Source organism: Phaethon aethereus, assembly GCF_964289735.1.
Source record: "Phaethon aethereus genome assembly, chromosome: 1".
Lineage (NCBI taxonomy): Eukaryota > Metazoa > Chordata > Aves > Phaethontiformes > Phaethontidae > Phaethon > Phaethon aethereus.
Window position 1 is genome coordinate 57,275,152 of NC_138575.1, and position 23,725 is coordinate 57,298,876.

Below are 23,725 nucleotides of genomic sequence, written 5' to 3' on the forward strand. Positions count from 1 at the left end.
GCAAAATCTTATGGCAATAGCATATTGCTCCACTTCGGTCTGCTACAGCGTTTTCTGGAGACACCTTTCATTCTACTTACCATGTTAGGCATTCCTGCCCCAGGAACTGGCTTCTTGTCCATTGGAAACTGTGGTAAGCTATTCTGCAGTCCAGCTTTATTCTGCATCTGAGGCCCAAGTCCACTGGTTCCAATCTGCTGCCCAGTATTCTGACTATATGGCTGGCCGTAAGGGCTGGGATTGCTCATCATTCCCATCTAGGAATTAAAATGGTAAGATGTTGAGGTAAGATAGCTGAAGTTCACAATGTAAAAGCAAATGAATACTTCAGAGAAGCAAGAGTGATCACAGCCATGAACCAGCTGCAATGCAATACCGATCCACATGCTTCCCCTCCTCCCATATATGCATGTATTTCGCTATCACACAACATTAACTCCTCAACCAGTTCCTATAAGCAGAGTGAGGCCAACTTACCAATCTTTGAGGTCAGTCCAACAGATTTCTCATTTCAGCTTTCCCAATCACAAATTTGAACCATGGACTATATAATTTGCAAGTCTGGAAGAATTTTTCTGCTGCCTGCATCTGTGCAGACTCCAAATGGAGACAAATACCACCTTCATTCACATCAGCACGGTTTATCCCAAAACCTCCTTCCCAACTGTCAGCACTCCCACAGCTCCTCTCCAGACAGCTCTAACAATGCATGTCTGCATTTTCAGTACACAACCGTTTTCAATTTAAGAATATATCATGGGCATAGGTAACACCACACACAGTCACAGTAACTCATTTACAGTGAGCAGTACTAGAGGTCAAAGGAGATGGTAGGAAGGAAGTCTGCAAACAAAACAAAGCTAGTGAACCATTCATCCACAGGGGAAGTAGGTTTGTATTTCACACAAGCTATACGCTTCTTTCTGCAATATGCATCACCTATTTGCATATTCAACAGTTTTAGCATACCAGAATGTACCATTTGTTGCCTTAGAATGCTCCAGAGTCTAAAGATCAGTCAGGATCAATCTTGCTAATAAAATTGTTTGTCCTCTTGACTTTTTTTTATCCATTCCTTGCATTTCAATCTAGTTTTCTCATGGGAAATTTGGCCTTCTAAAACCAAAACAACCAGCCAAAGACAACCAGGAAAACTGAAGATATTTGTTAAGATTACCAAGCTCTCACCATTACTCAGGCAGGATCCTAGAGGAGCTGTAACTCATAATAATAAAGGCACGAAAATACTTTAAAAAGCTGTATTGTTTCAACTCACATTAGCATTTCACTAGACAATGTTCCTTCTTCTTGATGCTTTTTGGTTCAAGTCTGGGCATTTTCCTGCATCCAAAAAAGTACAAACTCCTACAGTAGGTTTGCTTCCAATCACTCCCACGCTTATTTTCAAAGCATCCTCCCCTAGTAGAAACACCTTGTTTCTGCTCCTTACCAAGCTTTTCCAACCTGCACAGAGAAGAAACCTACGTGGCCAGAGGTTACCTACGATTAGTCAAACACTTTCCTTTTTCAGGTTGTAACATCTACCAATCCATTATAATGGCCTTCAGTTCACATTTACAAAATAAAGCAGGATCAAACCAAGCTACAGGAAAAGGAGCACAAAGCTCAGTAAAGAACTTGCCATTTTAGACATCTGATACGTACAAGTGAATTCCCTTGAGGACAGGCTCCCCCCGCCATAAGCAATAACCATAATCACACAGCAGTAATTCATTAGAGAGCAATAAAAAAAAATCTCTACACATGGCAGATAAACAAACTATGCAATGATCAGGCAGAACCAAAAAAAGCTTCCTTTCCTTTGTCTCCTTTGGCACCACCCCTGCCATGCCTCCACTGTGAGGAATACATATATGGTGACAGATGAGGCAGCTGCTGCCAAAAACAGAACAGGTAAGACACAAATCCTTCCTGCCTCTCCCTCAGAAGACTAATTAAGATCTTATGTGCAAGTTGAGCAGAAGGGAAAGGGAGAAGAAAAACATAAAAGGCATCAGCAAACACACTTTCAGTACTCTTCCCCATCATCATTGCTGCCTCAAATTGACCAACAGCTTCAAGACTTGGTAGAGGACTAACAGTGGGAATTACTTCCTTAAGAAAATAAGAAATGTTTTCCTGTAAGAAAGCCTGATCCCTTTGGCTCCAGAAAGGGTTTTGAAAGCAGGTACATCCCCAAAACCAAAAATTTCTAAGCAAAGTTTTCAAGTTCATTAACAATCATAGCTCCCAAAGTTAGCTGACACCTGAGACTACACTAAAGCACAGACTATGTTGGCCATTGCTAACATTGCCCCCATATGACTTCTGCAACTTATGCTGCTATCAGCCTTAAAGAAAACCAAAACTCACCAAACAATTCAGAATTGAAGGCTGAAGATACATTTTCACACCCTGCTGTGAAATCAAGATGCCCAACTCAAGACAACTGGGGACACATTGATACCAAAGGATTGACAGTAACTGTGGCCTGATGAGCCAGCTCTGTCCTGACTGCAGGGGGAGAAACCCAAACCTAGACTTACAAAAAGCACCTTTGCTATGTTGTCCAAAACAGAAGCTTTCCGAGGAAACTCAAGGATGAGGTTTGACCATGCCAGTTAACCTTAGTGTCTGCAACACAGCTGGACACAGACTTTATGTGAAGCATCTGGCTTTTTCAAATATACTAAACCAAGTTGGCCTAGCACAAAGATCTCTGATGTTTTCTCAAGCATAAGCAATTGGCATTATTTGGGGTGCAAAACCAGCCCCCTCAAACAAGGTTGTCTCCATGGCAAAAACGCAGGGCTCCACCCTCCCTAGGGCTGAGAACCATCATCCACCTCACCAACAGGACTCACCAGGGACCTGGCAACAGAAGACTACAGGCCCAGCTCAACCCAGCTGCTCCCAACAGGGGTAATCCTCAGTTCCCCATCTCGGCGTACAAGAGAGGCAAAGACCAGAGAAGCGCAGGCCAGGTTGGAGGGCAAGCATGCCAAAATGACTCCAAAAGGCACACACTTAAGCAACACCTCAGAAGGATGCTAAGAAACAAGTGCCACAAGGTCTCCTGGAACAAATCAGCAGCCATTACTTGGTCCAGGTGAGACTGACACTTGCCAGATCCACAGCTGAACCTCATGGCACTGGTGCCCCGTCCTGCCATCACAGACCCACTAACCTGACACCAACAACCTGCATGCAACTCTAGACTGAGTCAAGAGAAGGGTCCTTTGGGAGATTCTTCACCCAGCACAAGGTAGCCTTGTGACCCTGGCACAAGAAGGAGGATCATGCTTATGCCATTTGCTGTGACATGATGAGAAGCCTGAATAAAAGAAATCAAACAGGAAGAAATGGATGATGTCATGACTACAGAAGGAAGATAAAAATAATCCTGTGTAATTTTATTGTAAGGAAACATCCAGAAAGACTGTCATATGGTTCACCATCATATTAATGATCTATTGGGAGTGAGGGGTAGATATGAGTGCAGAAGAAGCAGCCAAAGGTGGTGTCAGTACCAATGTACGAGACGAGTACAAGGCTTCATCTGCAATACCATGCAAAAACATACATGGCTGAATCACAGCTACAAGTCAGCAAGTGCAACCTCTACTCACTCCTTCCTGGCCACCACCTTCTTCCAGTGCTCTTCCCATTTCTCTTCTTATCCATCCCATTTGTTGTTTTTATTCCTCTCCTCACAGCCTTAACTTACTTTCATCACATATGCAAGGACTTGCACACAAGGAAGAGCAGGCAGAAATCCACATCACAGTAAAGGAGAAGACAAGGAGGAAGAAACAAGGAAAACAGCAAAACATGATGATGCATGGCTAAGAGACACCAAAGGTAATCTCAAATGGTTATACCTTCTACATACACAGTGGAAATCAACTTGACTTTCCTGCCTCCATGGAAGCAGGGGCTGTCATTACCAGAATGACTGAAGATGTGCACCTCTCACCATGTAAAGTGCATGGATGACATGAGTTCAGGTAACATCCTAGTTCACAAGCACAAGCAGCATCAGATAGGGCTGTTCAGACATTCACCCCATTGGAGAAGAGCAACTACAGAAGTGGAGGCAATTCCCCAATTTTTTGTTGTAATGCCATGAAACATATGCATCTTCACTTTGGAAGAAAGTCAGGTAACTAACTCCGCTTCTAGTTTTACTGTTGATACCACAGAATACAAATTGAGGAGGAATACCTGTTACAGCTATGCACATAGACATTACAAATATTCTGTTTCTCTACAAAAACAACTGTTTCACTGACAGTATAATATTTGACAGACAACTAGATATCAGCAACAGTACTGAACAACTCCCCTATCCACCCCAGAATCGTAGACTCAAAGACAAGTCTTCACTGTTCCATTTCTCCCTCATAAACAAACATTCCTCCCTTACACTGGGATAAAGTGAGCAATTACCCATTTTTTCACCTTGGCTCACCAAAGAAGAAAAAGCAAAGGACCAGAACACACAACTACACTTTTAATGGATTACTGTACTTGACTGTATGGTACACTTGGTCACAGAGTCTAAACAGTATGGATACATTTACCCATTGAATCAAGCGGTTAATGAAAATAATAAGGCAGCCAAGAACACTAACCTTCTACCTAAAATGCTACACTGAATATACTAACACTGAGGAACATACGGTGCTTTTATTTTCTTTACCTAATTTTACAATTTGAGGGCGACATCATCTTCAATCTCTTCAACTTTGAACAAAACTTTATTATTCCGAAATTTCTTATTGTTTGCTTAAGGGAAGTTACAGAGATTCTGAAGAATTACATTTGTCTTTGTAAAATATTGCCATCAATTCTTCTTGAGAGGTTAAACTGATAAAACTAAGTGTATCCATTATAATAGGAGAGAACCCTGTATATACTCAAACAGTAAGCCAAATGACAAAGAACTACTACTGGAACTCTAAACATTTCAAGTTAATTTCACATGCAAGTCAAATATGTAGCAGAAGTAGTAGTAATGCCTTTATTAATCTGAATTGTCTTCACATCTATTTCATTACTTGAGTAACAGAACATTTCTGGAATCAGTGGGAGATGAAATCTAAATGACCTGAGGGCCAGGTTAACTTAGTCACTCTGTGACAGAGCACTGCTATCACAGAAATGCACACACCAATTTATATGCAAAATACTATCCTCCCCTAATAAAAGGCTGGACAATAAGACCATAACTGGGCACCCTCCACCAAACCCTGCAGAACAGCAAACTGAAGGCTTTAACTAGTGAAGTTAGTTCTAAGTGAAGAATGGTTCAAAACAGGAAACGTGAATTTGTTCTTACTAGAGCTTGAATTTGCCATCTGTTTACTTTTAAATTAATCAAGTTTGTAAAACTATCTAGTGAAACAAAAATCCTGAAAAACGCTTAAACACTGAAAGAATCAGAGTGTTACAAAATTTCCAGAATTCTATTTTAAGAGTAACAGGCACATCTGTCATCCTCCTAACTCGCACATAACCAAGCACCTACAAAACAAAAACCTATTCAAGAAAGCAAAACTTGTTACAATTCCTTTCCTCTCCAAGCTTCTAACAGTTCCTTTCAGGCTAGACTTTCGCAAGCATTTTTAAGCTGGTACTGTCACCAAACAAGGGTCCACACCCTCCTCTGACTGGCAATATCAACTCTTTTAGTATGTCCCCTCCCTAATATCAGCACTAGCTTTCCAACTGATGAATATAAACTCGACCAGAAAAATAATTCAAATTAAAACTTGGTTTTTAAGTGACCATGTGAGTTTCAAGCCTGGATTAGCTCCTCAACACAGCTTGTCATACAGCTGGCACATAGATGGCACGCAGACAGAATTGCTTCTTTGTATGTCAGTGACTGCTTACATCATACATAAAACTACGGCATTAGACCACAGGATGTAAGCAACAGATTATGACAGTACAAGTTTATGTATACCAGGTGACCCCAAATCAATCACTTACATTGACATTTGAGATTGAGTCCTAAAAAGTAACACACACAACTAGAAAAGTTGGGAAGTACACGGCTAATGTGTAAAGCAAGTGTTCCATTCTACTGCTAGCCAATGTTTTGGGAGGAGAGAAAATGCTTCAGTAACTCCACAGGACAACAGAACAAAGCAGAAAGGTAACCAATTTTGCTTTCCAAATTGACTAGCCCCTTACAGCTCATCTTTACTGTTAGAAGAGCATAACATTGTCCTTCCCAATTAGTTAACATCACAGGAAAGCTAAGCTATTCCTCCATAGAAACAACTGCAGACAACACACATTTGTTTTACTGAGAGGACACACAGAGACAACCCTCCCATCACCTAAAGGGGCTGACTGTGGCAAGCTAACATGATGAAGTCAAACACAACCAAAGTGTCTGCTCTATTTTTTCTCTCCTATGAAGGGCAGCTCCTGGATAATGCACATTTTTTGCAGAGATGAAGGAAACCTACAGAAGTTGTTACACAAACTCCCACATTAACAGCAACACAGTACTAAATTTACCAATTAAAATAACTGGCTTTTAAAAACAACTGCTTAGGGTCCTCTGTTTTCATCTACTTTTTGAAGATTTGTAGGTGGGAAAACACAAAAGCAGATGGGTGGAAAGATAAAACAGTCAGATATTACTGTTGTCAGATTTTGCTAACTTCACTGCATGAAGTGAAACACAGGCTCCCTGCCAACAACCAAACCAATTGAAGACATTCTGGAATTTCAGCCTCCATTTCAGACTGTTCTTTCTCATCCAGCACTTTCAACTCCTTTATGAGGGCTATAGCCACCATACTTACACTACGCGTCTCAAGGGGGGTTTTTTTATCAGCAATTAAAGAACTCTAGTCTGGGGCTATGAACTAAAAACCAGAAGTTATCATGTATTTGGTCTGAATATTCCAGAAGCACAAAATGTTCTTTCTGTAGATGTACAGCACATTTTGGAATTTAAGCAATGGAGAGACAATTTAATTTTGGACTACATAAGCCAAAAGCTTCATTTTGTGTCCTTTCTTTACTTCTCCTAAATAAATGAGTTCATTAGAGTGCATAACCCTACTTCAGGTCTGATAAATAAGGATTAAGAAGTTGCATTTCACCTAATTCGCCAATATGTCAATTTTTGACCTCTGAATACAGCTTTCTGAAGTTTTGTTTGTTTGGTTTTTTACAGTCAAGGAATAATGAATGAGACATTATACAATTCCAACACAAGAATGCTTCTAAGTCTTTACATATTTCTTTCCACTGTAAACTACTGCATACAAATTTTCTACTGCAGCAATCAAGTTTTGCAACAACTTTCCTATCAGGCAAAAATATCTGAAATGACCAGACCACAAAATCAACTCATTACTAGGCATATATATTTTTTTTTTCTTCCCCCCAGCTTTCTGGTTTACTCTCCTACTGACAAAGCCTTTGTAAATTTTAAAACTAGAACTGAGTTGGATTAACAGTCTTAAGAACCCAACATTCATCTTCAGGTGTTTACACAAGCATTCACTTTCCATCATTAACTCAGATACCTATTTCTTAACAAGGCCAATGTATGTCTTAGCACATCAGTCCATTCAAACCTGTACGTGCCTCTTAGCATCAGCTACAGCATAAACACTCAGCTGATCTCAAACAAATACTATCATTAAGTGTCACACAAAAAAGCACCACAACATCTAAAAGGTTCTGATGGATTCCCATCACACAATACCAACATCACATTAGATGCGAAAACACATTTGTGGACAAAGCATAAAACAGAATAAAATACAATCAAGTTACTTTTCAGTGTTGTTGATAATCTATACTGCCACAAGGTTTCTAAAATAGGCTTTTTAATCTAGCAATAGTCTTGCTTCTTGTGCAAGACTCAATTTTTGCCTCCCATGACTGCCACAAATTCCACTTGAGCAGCATATAAACTATTTACCACATGATTCAGGACTCTTACAAGGAAAAAAATCCTCTTCTATAGAATGCATACTGCAGAGGAATAAATCTCACAAAACAAAGTCAACAAGATGAAGGAAGGTAATAAAGTCAAGTTTAGCTTGTCTTACCTTGTTCATGGTGCCAGGCTGCGGCCCTCTCAGTCCAGCCTGTGCTCCCATCTGTGGAGAGCCTTGTTGCAGTGTCTCAGCCAGCAAGTTACCAGCGCTACCCATTCCTGGGTTTGGGTACGGCATATTAGGTCGCCCTCTGCCTGCTCCAATTGAACCGTTCATGACTTGCCCCTGCATCATCCCTTGTCCGTTGCCTGCTGCCAGCATCCCAGGATTCATGCCAGCATTCATCCCTGTGTTCATTCCCATGCCAGGTTGGTTAACTGGACTGTTTACTGTTGGCATCATTCCTGCTGTGGACTGGGCTGAAGGACCCTGGTTTGGTCCGCTTGCACCCATCGCCATATTGGGAGAAGTCAACCCAGCCTGTGCCATGGGGCTTTTCACCATGCTGTTTAACATTCCCATTCCAGGACTATTTTGTTGGGTTTGACTGGCCATGCCCTGGCCAGGGCCACCAACCCCCATACTGAGATTTGAAGAGCTACCAGCCCGTAAAAGTTCAGACAGCTGCTTGTGTTTAGAGGCAGCATCTTGTGCCAGGCCAAGGCTCGTCTGCAGCTGATTAATATCACCACCATTGGTGAGTCCCAGTTCTGTGGAGCTGATCAGTTCATCTGGCAAGTCATGTTCCAGATCAAAGAGTGATCCAAAATCTGAAAAACAAACCAAATTTTGTATGAGGTCAGAGCAATCAGTAGTGTCTTGAAAAAAATCTCGTTCACTAGTTTCTACTTTTTTTTTATTTCAAGTAACTAGCAAAACTTCACTTTCTATTTTCCAGCAAAATTATGTATCTGTCATTACTGAAAACTATCCAATTTGTCATGATAAAAGTAATTTCTAAACTTTACAGAGTCTCAACTAGAGAAAACCATTCTACTTCACTCTCCTACAACAGTTTGTTTTGAAAGATCATTGGGTATCTCAGACTATGATCTCTCAACTTGAGAAATTTGACAAGGAAGGAGAGAGAAAAAACTGTGTTAAAAAAATCCCACCGAGGTAGCCAATGGAATTAGACAACAATTATTACAAAGAATTAAAAGGTTGATGAGAAAGCACTGCCTTTAATTTTTCACTAAACTGTCACTTTTGGAACAGACATAACTAACACACTTACATAGTTTCCAAAAAAAAGTTTACTATTTATAAAATAATAAATAGAGGTTTTGTTGTGGGGTTTTGGATTTTTGTTTGTTGGGGGGGTGTTGCTGGCAGTTGGCTGGGGTTTGTTTTGTTTTGTTTTGTTTTTTTTTTTAGTCTTCCACATCCAGTCATTCCCAGCACAGAATTGCAAAATTCCATTGAACTTCACTGGACAGACAGCATCTTCCCACAACGAACACTGTCAGAAAACAATCGAAGTAACCCTCCCGGCCACAAAGCTGTGAAAACACACTAAGATGAAAAAAATCAAATTCACATCTCAAGAGCCCATGCAAAGCAATCCCCAAGGTAACCAAGTAGAGAAAGGTTACTATTTGGGATACATAGATCAAGAATATTACACAGTACCCAGAATCAATTTGCTCAAGAAAACAAGAAGTTCTCATGTCTGCAGAAGCAGCATGCACCTTGATCTGTATATTTAATCTATGGTAGTTAAAACAAAAATAACCTAGAAAGTTTATGTCTGAAAGTTGAGCCACTGTGTGATGTAGCTACACACAACTAGGCAGTAAAGTTTAATATTTGGAATCTGAAAATACCTAGTAAAGGAAGTTTTTTGTGATCTTAACTATTGGAACATTTCAGCAGCATTTCTGCCAGAAAGATCATTCCATGGATGCTCTGTAGGACGTACTGCACTGCATTTTCAAAAACTTCAGATCTAGACAATGACCTAAAATACCACTCATTATCTCAGCAACTGCATTTAAAAGGAAATGTTAATTACACTGAATTCTAAAGAGGCTGGTAAGAGGACTTGGTCGAAATATTAATGGAAAAAGGTTACAGTTAAACAGCATGTAAGTCAGAAAAGCTCATCAGTATTAGAAATCTGTTCAAAATGTTTCACACGATACCATAACCCAAACTGCCAAACTCCAGTACTAACAGTTTCTACAACTTCACAACTGTTATCACAGATAAAATCATGACTTAAGAATTCTGAAAAGATAGTATGACGTTGGCAAGAATGCAGGTACACCACAACAGAGGAGTTTTTATAACTCCATTTATATATTTTTCATTACTGCAAAGCACCAGAGACAGAATGAAAATTTCCACTAAAGAACTGTTTTAAACTATCAAAATCACTTAGCCCATTCTTCAGTAACATAAATCTTGTGCTAAAAGTTATGCTTTGCAACACATACTAAGGACTGATCTCTCATTTGCATCACTGGTATATTCTTCAGCATGACTAGTGTTTTTGAAGATTCAGAAGTGAAGGAAGAATCAAAAGAATAAAGTTTTGTCCAAGTTCTCCTCCTAAATAATGAATTTAGAGTTTTGTGTTAGTAGACTTATCTCAACCCCACCCCCACCTTACAAAGCTCAGTCGTTAAGAATTAAATATTGATGACCATGGGAAGACACCCTCAAATTAGAAGGGAGATGAAGGAAATGGAGGAAGCAATCAAAAAAATACAACAGTTTAAAATAGCTTCAACAGGCATCTTAAGATGCCTGTTAGGACACCTTTACCAGGCAAATGTTGAAGCACTACATCCAGAAAACTCTGGCTAATGACCTGACAAACAGCCAATGAGAGAGGAAGGAGTAAAAAATACAATCTATAATTCACAAGTTCATCCGCTGTCCAGAAAAAAAATTCTCCTTAATGATGAACAAACAAAACTGAAGACGAAAGTGTCTGGGAAGAGCAGGAGCCAGCACAAACCCTGCACCTACAACATAACCATAATGGCAGTACACAGCAACCTCCCATCTGCAAACTGGGAAACAGCTGTTGAGGCAAAGATGCCCACACAACTCAAAGGCCAGTTTTGTGACTAATTGTAGCTGGGGAAAGAACTGCTCTTGAACAAACACAGTTTCCAGGACAGGGCAAGTCCCAAAACAAAAATCCTGACTACGTCTTTCCTGAGATCAAACCATTGTATTAAGCCTTTCACAGAACCACCTGTAAAGTGACCGGTAAACATCTAAATATGAAGAACTAATTTGTTTTTTCAAACTACCACAGAATATTTTCTCAGAACAACACATTTACATGATTTCAGATGTAACACTGCAAAGGGGCAGTACAATTCTTGTTTTGAGACAAAGATTTGCCCATATTTCTTCACAAAAAAATATTAATCTGCCTCTCTGAAAACCTCGTTCCTTTTTAAATTCCCCCTCCTCACAAATGAGAAGATAATTCCAGCTTTAAGGTTTACTCACTCATATCCACCTGGAGTATCCAGGTACCAGCTACCTGAGCTCCTTGGCCCTGTCATTCTGTGCCACCCATGAATGGGAAGGAAAATGTCATAAAAACGCAAAGTGTATTTAATTCTTTTTGTTAATGCCTCAAAACACGACAAATCAACAGTTATGTTAAAAAAAAAAGACCAAAAGTAAATGGTTGTGAGATAATCCCAATCGGATTAGTTCTTTACACGAAAAAAATCTAAACTGTTCTTTCCATGTAAGACTAACTTGCTAGGATTTTTAATCCTAGGAATATATAACAGAAGATGCATCATAAAAGAATACTATCAGCTATAACCCAAAATCATAAGTAGTAAATACCAACAATACAATATTCTGGCATGAGTTTGCTCTTTTTATAAATCCTTTCTGAAAAAAAACCTTCAAAGTCTTCTTTAGCCAGTAAATAAACACCAAAACTAGGAAAACTTTCAGTTGTCTGTTCAACTACGAAAATTACCTTTTTAGTCAACTGCCAGGAGGCATAAGTTTCAAAAGACTACAAGGATCAGTAACACTGAGTATATCTAGCAACAGTTGCAATCCATGTCAGTCTTTTATGAATAATAGGTATCCTAAAGCCCGCTGTACAGAGTTCTACCTATGTCCAATGCAAAAACTGACAAGGCTGGGCCAGACAGCCCATGGACTATGTGAAAATAATGGCACATACGCTCACACAAGAGCCAAAGGCATTGCTTAAGACAATGGTGATAAACACCCAGAGAACTGACTGACTTTCCAGTACACTGAGTCCACTGCTAGCCTTGCAATTTGTTTCATTAAGGATACACATGAAGATTTCTTACTTACAAAATACAAGCTTGTGGGAAGACAAAGGAGGCAGATTAGTCCGGCAAAGGTTTGTCTACCCGATTCACAATCCCTGGAGATATTAGGGCATAATTAAACACAGAAAAATTGGGATGCAACAGAACATACAGTATCTGGCCTAAGAAATAGAAAACATCCAGTAATATTCAGGCAGTAAGTGGCAGAGTTAAATCATCATCTCAACAGAGCAACACAGAGTGATTCCACATTATTTTTTTTAATGGTATTACTCGTGTATTTTTTTCTATAGGTAACAAGAAGATATAGAATAGATTGCTACTGCCACCTAAGATTCAAAGGAAAGTGAAGGAAAGTACCTCCAACAAAACAACATCTAAGTAGGTAATCAGAAAGTCTTAACCTGAGGTAGTCTCAACATGCAAAGGCATATAATAATTCCTTTTAGGAACTATACCACTACCAAACACTTAAGCAAGTCTTTTTTTGTAGAGTCAAGAAACCGGCCTGACTTGCCCGGGCTACATTAGATCTATAGTGAGAAAGTGGGTCAGAAAGACAGTAGATGGAGCAGGTCCATTTCTTTCAATAGCAGTCCAGTTAGACTGGATTAAGTAGTATGAACTGCACCCAGACTGCGAGAAAGTAACTTCAAAAAAAAAAAATCAGTGTGCTAATTTGTGTTGCATACTATGGGTTATTTTCTTAGTTTTGGGCCATACTTTTAAGAAGTCTGCCTTTGATGGTGTCTAATCTGCAAGATGCAAAGAAGCTGCTGGCCTGGGTTGGAAACCCACCTGGCACCAAAATGGACTTTAAACTAGTACAGATTCAGAGCCTGCAATCAAAATGCTTAAGTCAATAAGACATCAGTGCCTTATCAAGTGATCAATTTTCAAGTGAGTTACAAAGTATTTCAAGCTAGTTTTATTGCAAGAACACATGGCAGCACCAGTGATGTAACAGCTCTCAAGGTAGAGATTTTTGACAATGCTTATAGCGCATGGAAAATATATCCATATGAATTACTTAGCAAAGAAATCAACATCTGGGTTCAAGTGGCACATGCTAGTTTCTTTTGCATGCTTTCTAGCCTACAGTCATGATTCAGTCGTCTTCTCATTTCTGGATTTAGACAACAAACCTCTATTCACCTTTCGGAATACAACAGGCATTTCTATCAATATGGAGATTATCCAGTTCTAGCAAATAGGCTGCAGTGCATAACATGAGTTTTCTAAGAACTTGCCCATGTGCTACAAAATAGCAAGGATGCTTTACTCTCATGTGTACTGTACCCTCAGACTCAAGATGTTCAAGCATTTGGCCTCAAAGAAGTGTTGGTATACCTGAAGAAATCATGTGTGAACAGTGACGTCTGAAAAACCCTGAATGCGAGACACGTAAGAACAACTTACTCCAGCGCTTACCTCATTGCTGATCTTACAGAGGTAAGAAACTTCACAGTTCCTGTCCCTGCATCCCATTTATTATATCCTATCCTGAACACAGACATATCAAATTATAAAGCTGATGAACACTCACCTTTTTGCACAAATGTTTCTGGGCTCCAGAAACCTATCAGTGAACAAACTGTATCACAGTCGACAGGTTCACAATGAAACAAGTGGACAAGGCTTAATACAGGACACCGAATACAAAACATGTGACAGGTTGACAGGAGCCACAGATGATGTTGGACTACACAGAAAACACGGTACCTTTGCTGTGCTTTCAGACAAAGAATAACAATAAGCTGCTGAGGTCAGTATCTTCCCTGCATGGCAACATGAAAACTATCCAGGAATCGAATAGACCCTAGATGTAACAGAGAAAGTGCCCAGAGGATACAACCAGTATTCCAGAGAAACCAGACATTCAAGCCTGCAGTCAAGCCCTAAAATGTATTGCCTGAAACAGCCTTAAAAAGCATGCCAGAACTCAAAACATAAAAATAAAAAAGGCAGAACAACATAAGGAGATACATTCCTCACAAGATGACACTCAGGTATCCATGAAAATGCAGAAGCAAAGGTGAAGCACAGACTTGAAACAAAGCGCTAATGAAGTTATCAATTCCTAACGCCTCTGCAATAGCAGAAAATTGTTTGACATGTTCAGACAGTTTTATCAGGGGAAAAAAAACCCCACATCTAAGAAAGGGGCAAAACCTCTAAGATTTCTACCAGGTGGGTATGAGAGAAACTTTGCTATACAGCATTTTGGAGATCAGATTTATTCTTACTATTAAAGCCCATTAAGAAGAAGGCTTTTCACGTAGATCTTCTATGAAGCCACAATTACCCAATGGTAACACAAACTCTGCCAAACCATTTTTCCTAACTTAAAATGTAGAATTTATTTAAATTAAGCTACTCATTTCATGCACAATGAAGGTGCAAAAATTCAACATCAGCCTAAAATATCACAGTCTAGATTCTTGCAACTACTGCTTCCAAAATCCCACGACATCAGTCCCTATATAAGCCTAATCATCACTCAGCCCCAAAGTGGAAGTATGATGCAGAAGTCCTCACTATCACTTATGCAACAGCAACTGAGAATTCTTCTTCTGTATTACAGTATTTGGGTAACAAAGTCCTCAGCATTAGACTTCAATATAAATTCGGTTCCCTGCAAGAAACTGGAGAAACACTGCCTCCTTCCTTCCCTGCTAATCCAGAAAAGACCTGAATTTGTTCACTGCATCAAGAAACTTGATAATTTGAAGTATGACTGCAAACAATACAAGCAGAAAGCACATCTGAAAAGGACATACTCAAAACCCCTGGAAGACAACAAACGCAACAGCACAAAACATGTTAGCATGTCACAGCAGCACACAACTTCAGGCCCAGATTTTTTTAAAAACAACCAAACGTTTGTTGGTCAAAGTCCAATTCACCATCTAGAGTGCACAAGCTTTCACTATGAGTTGTAACAGCCAGCTATAATCATAAGTATTTTACAAGTGTAAACAAAAAAAAAGTAATTCTAAAAAAGCAACAACTTATCATTCAACATTTATTGAAGTCCTAAAATTAGGACCTCACTCTCCATTTTTTTTAAGCTATCCTAATTCCTATTCAAACACTGGTGTCAAACACATCAACTCTCACTTAAGGAAAAAAGTCTCAATTTTGCAAACTCTCAATAATCTGCAAGTTTAAGTCATACTTGTCCCAAACTAATATCAACAGAAATGCCAATTTTAGTAGACTCTGGTTGATGCATGTTTTTTGCAACTTCAGATGAAAACTGTATTCATAACAAAATGTTTCCATTTCCATAATGATATTCAAAGTTCTTCAACACCCAATATTTAGAGATACAGATGATAGCAGGTGTTTCACTACAGTTTCCAGTGGTAACATTCAATGGTTATGATTCTGGAATATGAAATTGTAGCTGTTCTAGGGAAACAAAAGTGGTGTAATCATATGGAAAAGGCTAGGCACAAGAATCAAGATAGGGTATGTTTAGTGTTTTAACATTACTTAAAGAGGAACTTCAGAGACACTGTTCTTTGTGTACCTGCCTATTCACAGTTACCTAATACAATGAAAAGGTACTAGTCTTGCCATCACTGATGACCCAGATAAGACAAAGTTTTGACATTTTAATTCCAAAATGCTGAAGTCACAGAGTTAATCTCCTTGTGAACATGCTGCTATTTGCATAAATTTCATTGGGCTACTTTTACTTTAGTGAAAAGTCTCTAAATTAGTATTCCTATTCCTAAGACTATCGGGTGTACACCACCGCAATTCCCATAAGATTACCTTAAGTTACCTGCTGTTGGTCTGTCATATCATTAAATAGAATGGTATTCCAGTTGGGAGTCTCAAATTGTGGACAATCGTGCACACAAGTCTGGAAAGTTAGAGAAGCCTTGCTAGTCTGATATACTGGTGGGCAAAAAATGGCTACATGCAGATAGGAAGGGAACACCCATATACACACACACACACTGAATCAGTTTCATTGTAGAAGTGATTACAAATCAGTTTCCAGAAACTGAGTAAAGTTCACTTCATTGTCAAGTTAACAAGGGCTTTGAAATGATGCAATCTGCATATATAATTACCAAAAAGTCAAGTCAGTTTTCTGACTATTACTGACTTGAGTTCATTCAACATTACTCGAGTAAAACCAAAAAGCAATGCTGAATTTTTGTACACCCCCCCCAAACAAGTAAACAAAAAACAGAAGTCAGCAGATCAGACTTCTTTATCTTGAACCAGTTGCTCCTCAGAGCTCCTGAAATTGTATTCAGGAATACGTAAAAGGCAGTTTAGCTTCAGCAGACTTTGTACTGAGCAAGCCGTACACCAGCATTTTGCCAGAATTTTATTTTTTATTGTCTTTCTAAAAAAGAAAAACCGAGAATTACATTATTTTAGTTCATTAACACAGTAAGAGTATGTTGTAAGAGAGATTACCTATTCACTTGTATTTGGGAGTTCTACAAAGCAAGGAACAGTAAATCGTGATTCTGCAAGTAAATAGACACAGTTCAAAACTCTACTTGCATCTCTTATGGAGATGCAACAAAAGGTGCAGTACAGCAGTGTTTTCGCACCATCAAATGGAAAAAAGCAAAATCTTCCTCCACCCCATCTCACAACCACCAATAATAGAAAATAACCTGCCGTGGTTTTGAATGTCCTGTACCCATCTTGCACTTTTTTATGAAAAGCAGTTGTTGAAATACTGTGAACTTTTTAACGAAAAGCCTATTGGACCACAATTTCATCTCCTTGCTTTTCCTACAAAAACACCTGACATCGTCAACTAAACAAGTTACTATGATTTGAGTTCACCAGAATTCAACACTCCTTTTTCTGATTTTCTTCAGAAATATATTGTTCTTGAAAAAGAACATAGGACATCAAGATTTTAACTTTAAACACATTCATATACCAATCCATTTTAAGAAAACTTGTTGCTCTTTAGGAAGAGAACAAAGTCATGTTGTCAGATACATCATTTACAACTCAGGGAAGAAAATTTCTGCAAATTGCCCTAGTTCAGGTTCTACTTGAAGTTCTACAAATTCTATGTAACCACAGAAGTTTACTGTCACTGCATGCAACCATATGCAGAGACAGATGTATTTTACTTCAGCCTGCTGCTACAGTTTAAGTAAAGACAGAAAAGCCAAATCCTTGGAGACAGGTGTGCATTGTTTATCTGTCAGTGAAATCTACACAGGAAAATTACTCAATTTGTCAAATAATAAATCTAAATGACTTTTGGCCAAGCCCTCTCAGAGGGGGCACTAGTTCGGGTGATGAGAAAGGTTAAAGTAGTATCATTGCATTGTTGGAACAAGCACTGAAAGGCTGCTCCTGCTAAAGCAGCTAAGCAAGACACTGAGATGACACACTGGGGATAATCAAGCAGCCTACAGAGAAGATGCAGCAAATACAGACTAAATAATACAACATTAAAATCTAGTAATAAAGTAATTTTCTCCAAGTTGTAAAAGTACAAGAAACAAGAATTCCTACAGTAGAAGTTCAGCATTTATCCTTGTGAAACCCGTATCTCCTAAAAATATATACTAAACCCCAGAGTCTGCTAGACCCTTTCAAGATAAAACTGTGGTTTTCTGCAAATACACAACTGACCAATAACCTGAACTAGGGACCCTCTAGACTATATCCAAACCCTGCTCTAGGACCATGAGGGACAAGATGCAAAAATTAGTAGGTTTTTTTTTTCATCTAGGATTTAAATTCCCAAGTTCAGCAACAAAGATTTTCCCTGCAATACCAAACTTGTGAATCTGTATTTTTTAAATTGCATCTGTAAACTAGTTTTCTAGTCTTAAGAGGTTTTTTTATTTATAAGTGCTCAAGATTCAGTTTTACATCACAATATGTACAGTCCTTGTGTTGTAGTGGATTTTTTTTTTAATTAGGTACCTTTCTAACACTGCTCAGAGAAAGTGCATACTTATGTCAGAGACACACACAATCCACTTGGTGAAAGGGACAAAAAAAGCAGAGTATAGCAGTTTAGAAATCTATGAGGTTCAAAAGTCTACGAGATTTTCTATAAAAAGTTACTAAGCACCATAAGAATTGGTTTACTTTTTTAAAAAAAATTTGCAGACTTAAATTCTCTTAGTTTAAATTTATTCCTAATGCAGTTACTTCCGAGAACCTACTTAATTACAAGGCAAAGATGCCCATTTTTGCCACACAAGCATCCACCACTGCAATACTCTATTTACAGTATATGCCATACATCTAACCATATTTTAAGGCATTTCTCATCTCATAACAACTAATACTTGGGAAATAGAAAAAAAAAAATGTGGCTCTCAACAAGAAGGGATAAAAGTATTTAACTGATGGCTGTAAGTTAAATGTAGCTAATGAACTGGTCTTAAATATTAGTCAGAAAACAGATTTGTGAAAAGTATTTGATTTTAAAAGTAGTATATACGAACTCTAAGAAAAAAAACCATAGCTGTCTGAAAATAGGCTTGAAAACCATGCATATGCCTCTGGAAAAGGCAGTGAGACAAGATTAATATGATTCATTTTGAGCAAAGAAACATCCTGATACATTTGGAACAAATGAAAGATGAGTATCAGTCAAAATTGCAGTAGTCCAGGCGAGAAGTTTCATTACAAGTCTTAGACCTTTGATGTAAGGGAGAGTAAAGTTTTAAAGGTCAGAAGCAGTTCCTGAAAAAAAAGGAACATACAAACTTTACAAAAGATGCATACTGAAGGGGAGGTTAAAGATGTGCTATTGCTCAGAAAAACATGACTTTTGGATATAGTAAACTGAAGGATGTTAAAGCACATATCACAAATACGTACACTGATCTCCGATGTGACACACATGCCAACTAATTGTAGAAAACTGACTTCCAATGCTACAGCAAACCAGAAACACTAAGCACTTAAAATCCTATTTTCAGATCTAGCAACCCAAAGACATGATACCATACAACCACGCTGCAGCAGAGTATGCTCCGTTGTTATTCCTTGACAAAACACAGCAGTTCTGAACCCAGAGCCCGAAAAGCTTTCCTAGTTCACAGAAAACAGGTTATTTCTAAGGGAGGACTGTAAAACATGATTAAACTCTCCCTTCCTGAATATACCACAGAAATATGTACGTGGCAATTTCAGCACACCTGCATTACTGCAGGAAAAAATGAGGGGTTCACAAATAAAAAGGCCAAAAAAAAAAAAAAAAATCACTTGCTTAAGGCATCCAATTTAAAATGTATCTTTATGAAAAACTTACACTTATTTACTCAAGGAGATAACTCTTCAGAATGCACTGAAATTATTCTGTTATGGGGAGGGGGGGAGAAATAGACTGGTGTACACCAGTTGGCTAATACAATGTTTAAGAAAGTCTTGTTAGACTAGGTGCAACATATCAAGACAGTGTTTCTACCAGTAAGGAAAGGTACACAAAATGAGCTGCACTGGCAAAGTACTTACATCAATGTAACCATGCTAGCACAGAAGAGCTGTACTAGCATCCAGTGTCAAACTCACATCCCATACTAAGGCTACTGTAACCAACAAAAGGTGACCCCACTGTAGAGTTCTAGTGCCCCTCAAAAAAACGTAACATCTGGACAAGCTATATGTATAATTACCATTCTTTACAACAAAAATTTAACATTTAAACAGGAAAAAAAGTTGTAGAGAAACCTCTGGCAGTTTAAGGGAATCCACACAGTTCTGCTCCTGAAGCTATTCTAGGAGTACAAAACATTTAAGAAAAAATGAAACCATTCGAAACTACTAATATACTACATGATACTGGCAATACCAAGACTTAAATTACTTCAAAATGTTTATTACAAAATGTGCTACAAACATTTCAGTTTCCCTATAAGTCTATGTTATTCTTACCTCCCAAAGGAGGAATTGGCATTAATAAAGCAACTCAAAACTACGCAACTACGGTATGGCAAAGCAAATTCTGAGCAAGGAACACACAAACCATTTAAGACTTTTAAGACAGAAGGAGATACAGCACTGCAACAACAGTGGGAAATGAAGCTATATTTGGCTGCTGCCAATAAATCAAGTGTATTAGGACAATCTTTGCCAACTTCTTTTTAGAAGAAAGCCACCAACATTTGAGTTTAGTACATTCCAAGCCCAGAACATCAGCATCATCCAGGTCTACAGTGAAAACATGAGTGAATTAGAGACTCAACTTACTCTTCAGTATAAATACCCTTAACATCTGCAAGTTTGGGAACAAGTTAACTGGAGTCAGTCATTGGTTTTATGTATCTAACAAGCTAAAACAGTATTTCAGATTAAGAAATGAGTCAAAAACTTAACAGCAAAAGGAACACACTGAAAGATCCAGTATGCACATGTGCTGGGAAAAGTTTCATCAACAGTGCAAGTTTCTTACCTTTCTCCTTCCCTCTCTCTAATGATGCCGTGAATCTAACAGTTTTAAAAAGAGTGCTTGAGTAAGTACATAAGCACCGTGTTATTTATTTTCTATAATTAACTAAGGAGTGGGGACAATACAACAGGTTCTATAAGTGGAACTTAAGGAAAGCTGCTTGTACTATTTCAAAGCAAATTTAAGGAGCAGATAGGTTAAAAAATGTAAACTTCAAAGCAATTTCCCACAAGAGGAAAAGTGGGACAAAAACATTGCAGTCTCTCAAGGAGCAAATGAAAAAATATAACCCTCAAAACACGTTTATTAGTTAAGGGGTTTCATTTTATTTAGAGAAAGATATGATATCATATTAAAAAACACAGAAAGTTGACCGTATTACCCAAATCCAGGTAACAAGTTGTCAACAAAAAAAAAAAAGCACAAGGGTAAGAAGTTTTTTTATGTAGCACATATAAAGTGTTTGCACCACTGTAAACCTCTACATAGCTATTGGGTGATGTCAACTTCAATCATTTTGAGAAAAACTATCCCATTCGTGCACTACTGAAACTGTGCAACAATCCCTATTCATTTATCAAGCTTCCCAGTGAGATAACAATTAAAATACAGCAAGTATTCTGTGAAAATCTGCACCCGTTAAAGTGAAACACATTCACAAATTATCCAAACCTTATTTGATCACAAATGTCTTAACTTAGACATGTGCCTTCATCTGAATCAAAATACACCTTTAATATTTGTCAAGTATCAGGACTTCTCTCACAAAATACATATTTATCTCTCTGTCTAAACAGAGCAAGATAACTACTGTCAAGACAAATTAAAAATGGTTACTACTGAATTAAGTACTGGTTTCCAAGTCTAGCACAAAAACCCCAACAACTAGCTCTAGCTAAAGAGCAGCTTCTCCAATGCTCTTCTACTCTCTTAGTAGAGACCTGTTGATATTATGAATAGCCATGTCCTCCAGTTACAACGTAGTATTGCCTGTATCCAATACAGTCTAAAAGTTACACAGAAACTTTTCAGAACTTAGATGTCACTCACCAAGAAGAGAGAAGTCAAAAAAAAAAATTTTTTTCAGGAGGATTCCAAGTAGAATCACATCCACTGCTCAATCAAGAACCAGCTACTAAAACCTTTTGTTTACTGTCAAATTAGGAGCTTTAAAAAAAAAAACAACAACAAAAAAACCCAAAAAACCAACAACTCTTCCTTTTTCTTGCCAGCTGTTTGTTAATTGCATTGAACAAGACCACCGGTGGCTTCAGAAATGCCACCACGCACCAGACACTGGCAGAAGGAGGCCTCCTCTATATCCCATTGGCTAAGAAGATCTAAAGTGAGTTCAAAGAAACTCCTGTGGGACAGGTAACCAAGTACTCTCATAGCAAAATGACACCAAATACTCATCTGCTTCACAAGAAGCATTAAAAAGCTAAACAGCCCTTTGTTACTCCCTCCCCCGCTCCCAGTACAACCAGTTCATATTTGCGAGGAATTGGGATACATAAGATTTCCAACCTCCAGCTTGCCTTCACAGCATCACAGAAGACCTTTGCAGGACTGCAGAACAGTCCCTTTATCTTCACAGACCGTAAGTCTACAGGGGAATTTCAGACATTTTGGTCTTGCAGCAAAGAAATGGGAGATGCAAGATGAACTGAACTCCATATTGATTCTTAATGCAAATAAGGTGAAATAACATTTCATTTCTAAGAAGGTAAGAGTCTTGATAAACCTTATGCCCCAAGCTTGGGATCTGGATTTTGGTTTTAGCTGTTTTTTTCCTAAAGTCGATAGCCTACTTGAATCAGAAAAGCAGGTTTTAGATATCCTTCTTCAAGGAAAAGTAAGAAGGACTGTAAAAAGTAAATCAAATACGCAGACTACATGTAGGAAGAAAACAAGAAAAATGCCACAGAAATAAATCTTATTTCTAAACGAGTTGTGAAAAAACCCTTCTATATGCAAAATAAAATACAAGACACGCGTGTGTGTACAAACGTACACACATAATTCAACAATAAAGTGTACAAAAGCATCATCTTTAGCACTATTTCGTATTTCTGCAACTGGCATTAGAGGCATATGCTTAGCAAGGAGTTCGGTAATAACTACTATTGTGAAAGACACGAAAATGACAAACTGTTAAGTCTTATCTGCAGTTGATCAAAAGCACAATAAACTGCACAGCTTTGCTTTCAATCACTTCCAAAAAATCAGAAGGGCAGAAACATCCCAACACCCTCCCTCTGCCATTAACGCCAATAGGTTCAAACGGAGCGAAAACGGGAGAAACAGACAGACAGAAAGGACGAAGGCAGGCACGAGTTAACAGCAGCAAAAGGGAGGAGGAGATTTAGGCAGAAGAGGGGAGAAAAGAGAAATAATTGCGGCATCGAGAGGTGGGGAGGGCCTGGGCCCCCGAGACTGACCTGTGCCGTCGCTGGCGGACACGGAGAGCGCCGGTGAGGAGAGTTTAGGCCGCTTGGCTGAAGGCGGGCCCGGCTCCACCACATTCTCGGCCATTTTTAATTCTTTTTTAGACAATCACTCAGAGCGGAGAGACGGTGGGGGGTGGGGGGGGGGTGAACCCCAAAACCTTCAGCTTCTTCTCGGGCCCCGAGTCAGCTGAAGAACAACAGTAACGCCGAGAGCGAGTGAGGACGATCCGGCGGCGGAGGGGGGACAAGTTCCCCTTTTTCTGCCCCTCGGGCTCCGGGAGGGGGCAGCGGAGGAGCGGGGAGAAGGTGGGAACTGGGGGGAGGGGGGGAGGAGAAGAGACCTCTACCCCCGGGCGAAAGGGCTGAGCGAAGATGGGAAGAGCAGGTAAAGCCCCCGCCAAAAAAAAAAAAAAAAAAAAAAAAAAGAGGCTGGTGGGTTTTTGGTTTTGTCGGTTGTTTTTTTAGTAAAATTAATCCCGGCTGTTGTGCTGCTGGTGCTTCCTCGCCGCCGCCACCATCATCATCTTCATCCTTCGGGGGGTATCCTCCTCCTGCTGCCTCCTCACCGCCGCCATCAGCCTCTTCCTCCTCGGCGCC

General features: G+C 39.0%; 1 protein-coding gene across 2 annotated transcripts in view; it reads right to left on the reverse strand.

Annotated features, from left to right (window-relative positions):
* Positions 1 to 23,213, reverse strand: part of EP300 (EP300 lysine acetyltransferase) — a gene marked incomplete at its 5' end in the record, with an annotated part of 64,762 nt that extends 41,549 nt beyond the window's left edge. For both annotated transcript variants that reach the window (XM_082013878.1, XM_082013877.1), the window contains 3 exons: positions 81 to 257; positions 8,088 to 8,746; positions 23,120 to 23,213. In XM_082013878.1, coding sequence (XP_081870004.1) covers positions 81 to 257; positions 8,088 to 8,746; positions 23,120 to 23,213 — 930 coding nt within the window. The remainder of the gene's footprint in view (positions 1 to 80; positions 258 to 8,087; positions 8,747 to 23,119) is intronic.
* Between the last annotated feature and the right edge of the window lie 512 nt (positions 23,214 to 23,725).